The sequence below is a fragment of the Stegastes partitus genome, unplaced genomic scaffold (assembly GCF_000690725.1).
Source record: "Stegastes partitus isolate 25-593 unplaced genomic scaffold, Stegastes_partitus-1.0.2 Scaffold2253, whole genome shotgun sequence".
Lineage (NCBI taxonomy): Eukaryota > Metazoa > Chordata > Actinopteri > Pomacentridae > Stegastes > Stegastes partitus.
The window spans coordinates 27,297-33,312 of record NW_007579984.1 but is presented as its reverse complement, the minus strand read 5'-3'; the positions used below and the strand labels follow the sequence as shown (position 1 = coordinate 33,312).

General features: G+C 43.3%; 1 protein-coding gene across 1 annotated transcript in view; it reads right to left on the bottom strand.

Moving 5' to 3' along the window:
- The window catches only part of gdap2 (ganglioside induced differentiation associated protein 2), a 40,057-nt gene that overhangs the window by 26,225 nt on the left and 7,816 nt on the right, over positions 1 to 6,016 (bottom strand). The window contains exons 3-7 of the mRNA XM_008304557.1: positions 5,682 to 5,821; positions 4,699 to 4,852; positions 4,032 to 4,120; positions 3,638 to 3,714; positions 2,341 to 2,500 (exon numbers count right to left, since the gene is read on the bottom strand). Of these exons, the coding sequence (XP_008302779.1) occupies positions 2,341 to 2,500; positions 3,638 to 3,714; positions 4,032 to 4,120; positions 4,699 to 4,852; positions 5,682 to 5,821 (620 nt within the window). The remainder of the gene's footprint in view (positions 1 to 2,340; positions 2,501 to 3,637; positions 3,715 to 4,031; positions 4,121 to 4,698; positions 4,853 to 5,681; positions 5,822 to 6,016) is intronic.

Below are 6,016 nucleotides of genomic sequence, written 5' to 3'. Positions count from 1 at the left end.
TCACTGAATGTTTTTATGTTTGTCTCTGATTTGCTTTCAAGTCTGTTTCCACTGCTGGTACTGCAGCTGATTATTAAAGGGATTATTCTGCTGGTATTTATTACAGAGAATATTCAATTAATAACATTAATTTCATTTTCATTTGGCCAAAAATTAAATTCATACCCTGTATTATGGGACAGTGTCAGACCTAACTGCACTTCAATACAAGATCAGGTTTAAATATATGAAGTTTAAAGTTTAACTTTCTTGATAAAATAATACACATTAACACGTTTAACGGTTAATACCAGCATTGTGTCTTGCATCATTTGCAGTAGCGGCGTTTTTTATTGTCATAATGTTTATATTCCTCTTTGTTTTCCATTAAAACAACGTGTTGACTGAAGCAGCTGAACACCGTCGTTTCATTTAGTGCAGAAGAAGATTCACGATTTAAACGCGTCCTTTAGGCTGAAGCAGAAAGTCTGAGTCGACAACGAAAGTTTAAACCACCTTCGTGATACCCGTGACCTCTGGCTGGGGCTTTTGTTTTTGTCGAGTCGACTTACACAAAGAAAGTCTGGATATGTCAGACTTACTAGTTCAGCCCTTAGACCTCAGTCCAGTAGAACCTTTGGGATGTGGGGGAACTGGCATCATGGATGTGCAGCTGACAAATCTACAGCAACTGTGTGATGTTGTCATGTCAACATGGACCAAAAGCCGTGAGGAATCTTTCCAGCAACTTGAAACAAAGAATTAAGGCAGTTCCTTTTATTTTTTTAAGCTTTTTTTGGGGGGCCTTTTTGCCTTTATTATATCAGACAGTGAAGAGAGAGACAGGAAAGTGGGGGAGAAGAACGGGGGAAGGACCTGCAGCAAAGTGCCGTGAGCAGGATTCGAACCCATGACCGCTGCATCGGGGACTTGAGCCCCTACACATGGGTCGCCAGCTCAACCAGGTGAGCTGTAGTGGCGGCCCGAATTAAGGCAGTTCTGAAGGAAAAGGGACCAACCAGGTACGAGCAAGGTGGACCTGAAGAAGTGTAGATGGAGGACAAATAAAATGTTGGGAGAGCCTCCAGAAAGCTGCTTTTATTTGGCGTTGGCACATTCACCATTTTACTTTTTTGTCATCGGAGAGTGCAACAACCCACCAAGATTTTCTGAAATGCATGTAATTCAATGTCTGCCTTATCGGCTACGATATTTTTAATCGACTGAATTATTAATTAATTAACATCCTTGTTGTGAACCCTATAAAAGCACCCTGTAGCTCTGTTTTGCTGATCTCTTGTTGAGGATAAACTGTAATTTCCCTTTGAGACAAATAAAAAAGCGCCTGCTGTGTTCGTCCTCCTGTTTGTCACATGCAGATGATGCTGAGTGGAAAACGTGAAGTCATCCAGGAGGAAAAAACACGGTGCACGAAGCGAGTGTGCACAAGGAGGTGTGTGTGTGTGTGTGAGAGCGAGTCAAGGTGGCCAGATGTTCCACTGACCCACTTTAAGGTAATGTTCTGTCCCGGTGTTTTTCCATGTTCTCACGCCGGCTCACCGACTACCTGGAGCTGAAACGGACTGTCCTCGCGTTTAATCCTCTTCCTGGACGTTGGTCTTCAGACTGCGCTCGACGTTGTGGCCGACTAACCAGGTAGACCGAACCGTTAACACGCTGTTCCCCAGTTTTTTTTCCAAAACAAAACAGATCTGACCTCCTGTTCATCGGTGTTCTGTCTTTACTGTGCAGCTGAAGCTTCCTCAGACCCTTAAACACCTCAGTAGCACACAGGCTGCCTTGGAGTTTTATGTCATGACTATGAGCGATTGCCCCTTTTCTCTCTCTTTCACCCAAATGGTTGAGGAGGTACAGTCACGTGGGAAAATGCAGGCAGAGCTGATTCTGTTGTCTGTGTTCAGGCAGCAGTAACTTGCCAGCGCTTTGTGCGACCGTAGTACATATAACATCGTCGTAAAGCTCGTTTTCTCTTCTGTCTGAAACCGTTTGAACTTTCTCTCTGGCGCAAACGATAACTGAGTTGCGGTAATTTAAAGAGCGCTTGTAAAATGTAATTCTGATGCGCCTCAGATTTGTCAAAACCGAAGCAGAGGTTCCTTTTGTTCAGCTGGAGATGAGCGAGGAGGGAAACTGGGAGAGGAATAAAACACTAAATTGAGCCTGTATGTGTGTGTGTTTACTTTGCCGACTTTCAAAACCATAAAAGGAATTCAACTGATCTCCAAAACTAAATATCAACCACTTGAACAAACACCTTAAAAAACAGATCGTCGATGTGAAAAGTGAAGCACGTTGCGGGTCTCTTTCTGCAACTTTAAATGGTTTTAAAAGGTCGCGTACCTTCCAGGCTGCCGGGTTTCTCGGCGATGCGGATCTGTCTCTCCGGGACGACGGGTTCGCCCTCCGAGTTTCCGATGTCGGCCGGAATAAGAGGCAGGAAAGTCCTCTCCTCGTCCTCGGAGCGAGGGTAGTACAGAGGCAGCAGCTTCTTGTACACCGACTGAAAGAACGCACACATGAATACGTCCGTTTTTAAATTATCATTCATATTAATCTATGCTTAGGGTGAGTTGCTTTAACATTTATCAGCTGATGTTAACTAACCAGGAATAAAAGTAGTTTAGTGTATTCTGCAGGGAAAGCAAACAATGAAAAGCAATAATCAAGAATTTCCGTTGAGATTTATAAAGTTGTATCTTATAATCACACCAGCTAGCAGCTAATTAGCATCTGTTGTCTCTGAGAACAACCACAGAGCAACTAATAACATCAGTAAGAGTCATAAATGAAAGGTAATCGTTGGCGGTGACAGGTCTGCGCCGACTTCAGCCAGACGTTGAGGCTCGTTTTGAACTCTGCAAGGCTTCCTGAATCTATACAGTTAGTGGGGATTAGCTCCACTTGAGAGGAATTAAAGATCCTAAACCAGAACTACGACTCGTCATAATCAAACCGTAGACATCTGAAATTTCAACTTCACGTGACAGTGCATCTGGATATCTGCGATACATATACAGTCGTTTTAGCGTTAGCATGTTAGCATTTCACTCACACTGCCGCACATAACTGCAACCCGAAAGTGTATTTTTAGTCTTTCTTTCCTCCATTTTCTGTGCATAACTTCAGTCATTGTGTATTTAGCGTCGAGGACTTCCAAATAGAGGTGATCTACGCTCAGTGCTGCACCTGAACGCCTCCAAAGTTCAAGCTGCGTTGCGAAACGTGCTGCTACTCTTTTTGTGTATTCATACATTGCAGACAAATGACTGGACCTAAATCAGAGGAACATGTGGGTTCAGGCTTTCAGAAAGTTAGACGTTTGCCTTAAGCAGGACTGTAAGAGACTCGGGCCGCTTTAATCAGAGCGCTTGTCCAGTGATCAAACATGGTCTAAAACCGTCTGGACTTTTGCCATTTGGAGCAGCTGTGTGAGAGGTTTCCAGACTCTGTCAACCTGGCTTCTCTGAGTTTACAAAGCTGAAATTACATTTTTAGCAACGTCGACCTTGACCAGCGAGGGTGCAGCTTTCTCAGCTGACTCAGCCAATCACACACTGGAAAATTAAACTGAACACAAATGGCAGGGTTTTTCAAGCTGAATTATTTGCTACTACTATTGTGTAATGCAGGAACCGACCTCCTCTGTGTCGGACACGGCGAACACCACCGTCTCGATGCTGTTTCCGTGATTCTCCAGGAACCTGCGCACCGTCCCTGAGAACACATAAACACCTGTTAGCTCATATAGGAACACAGATCATAGACTTGACAACTAATGGGAATGTTGATTGATCAGTTACAGATAGAAAATCGGCACCTCTACGGGAAAAAAAAGAGCAATTTCATGTTAGAAATCATCAAAATTTTGTGCTTTTCTGTGGATCGGGTGATCGATTAATCTCGTTATTTTCAACAATTTCCCTGAGGAGCATCGCAAGGGTGGAAAATCAGACGATTCTTTCTGTTTTTATTCTGTCATTTTGGCGATTATCTAAACACAACGAGCTTTTGAAGCTACAGGTTTGTCTTACTGAAAGCGATGTGCGTGGCGTCCTCCAGCGGATAGCCTCTCTTGGTGGTGCTGACCACACAGAAGCCGACCGACGCCATCGACTGCTCTCTGTGGAGACAAGAAAAAGGAAATATCACATCACTATGGTTTCCCCTAAAACACAAACAGTGTCTCTGAAATCTTTCAAACTACGCCAAAAATAAAAGCCCTTTAAGGTAATTCTTAATCCATCTCTATTATTCTCTCTTTACATTTTGTACTGGTGCTTTACATGCAAATACGAGAATTTATATAAAGTTTTGCTTCCATGACGGCTAAAACCTGCAGATCTGCAGCATTTAACAAAAGACAATGAATCAAATCGAGTCAGTAAACTGCTTCTCATGTGTGAAGCTGTTGACTTCTTGTTGCCTTTTAATGAGTGAACATGTTCAGCAAAAACCAGACGCAGCTTCAGTCCAAACAGTGTCATGATGTCTTGTAAAAGCATTCCTTCAGAACGGGCTGGAAAGCTCTGAAAGACTTTCATCAAGACTCCGTTTGTTTGTTGTTCATCAAACACATCAGAGGGGAACCGAAGGGCTGAAGCCTGAAGAGTTTTGTCGCGATCACTCAACACAGATTTAACGCTGCTCGTGCTAAACGCTGCTTTGAAGGATGAAGCGATGAGCCGGTTGGATTCTTACGCGGCCAGCTGCATGATGTTCCTGTAGCAGCTGTACAGCGAGCTCTCCGCCGCCGTCCGGTACTTGGCTTTGAACTTTGGTCCCACCGTGTGGACGATGAACCTCGCCGCCAGGTTGAAGCCTTTGGTCAGCTTGGCCTCGCCCGTCCGACATCCTGCGAGCAGACGCACAAATCGTTTACCGTTCGGTACAAAATGAACTAAAACACAGCTTCTACAAATGCATTGCAGGTGAATGACGTGACTTTTGGTGCTCACAGCAGTAAAACAAATGACGTCCTGGCCGTTGTTGAAAATGAAACACCACGAAAATTACCTTTTTTTAGGGGCTATTTTTGCTAGAAAGCACTTCTAGTATTAAAGTCGCAGATTTGACTGTTTTCCCCTCCTTGTATTTGGTTCAGACTTTAGCAGAAAAGAAATAGATAGCTGGATTCAACTAGAGCAGGGGTCTCGAACTCCGGTCCTCGAGGGCCGCAATCCTGCAAGTTTCAGATGTTTCCTTCTTCCAACACACCTGATTCAAATGATCAGCTCATCATCAAGCTCTGCAGAAACCTGATAACGATCCTGATCATTTGAATCAGGTGTGTTCGGAGTTCGAGAACCCTGAACTAGAGGAAAGTGCACAAGTGAACGTTTTTACAGAGGATAAATTGGGATTGTTGAGGAGGATTTGGGCTCACTGCTGCAGAAGCAGACCCTTTTATCATTTAAATTATTTTAAATATTTAATATTTGCATTTAATTCAGAAAACTCTGAACTGTATTGGATGTAATGTATTTTACAAAATCCAAAACGTGCAATATTTTGTCTTGGAAAAACAACGGTGTTGTTATGATCTCCACTGCCACTAAAGAGTATTTCAGCCGTCCTTAAAGTTCATATGTGGTATTTCTATCCTGGTTATTTTTTATGCTTTGCTGCTGCATCACTGAGCTTTTTCTCAGCAGACAGAAGCTCATCTCATCTCGACCTTCTACCTTTGAGTTTGAGCAGCTCGTCCCTCAGCTCCGGTCCGGCCAGCTGGTGGATGCTGTCTGAAACCGGGTTCTTGTCGTTCAGCGACTCGTTGCTGGTGTTCACGATGGCGGTGCAGTTCAGCAGAGCGACGTCCCCGGTGCTGGTGCAGCCACAGAAAAACACACCGTTAAAACATTACATACACTTAAATATGCAGACACACTCACATCTGGCGACACACAACAAGACAACTATGTTTAGATTTACCTTCACGCAAAAGTCAGTCCAAGTTTGTTGTAAGATTTTTTTCTATTTATTTATTTCATTAATTTTATTTATTATTTGTTTTTATTTA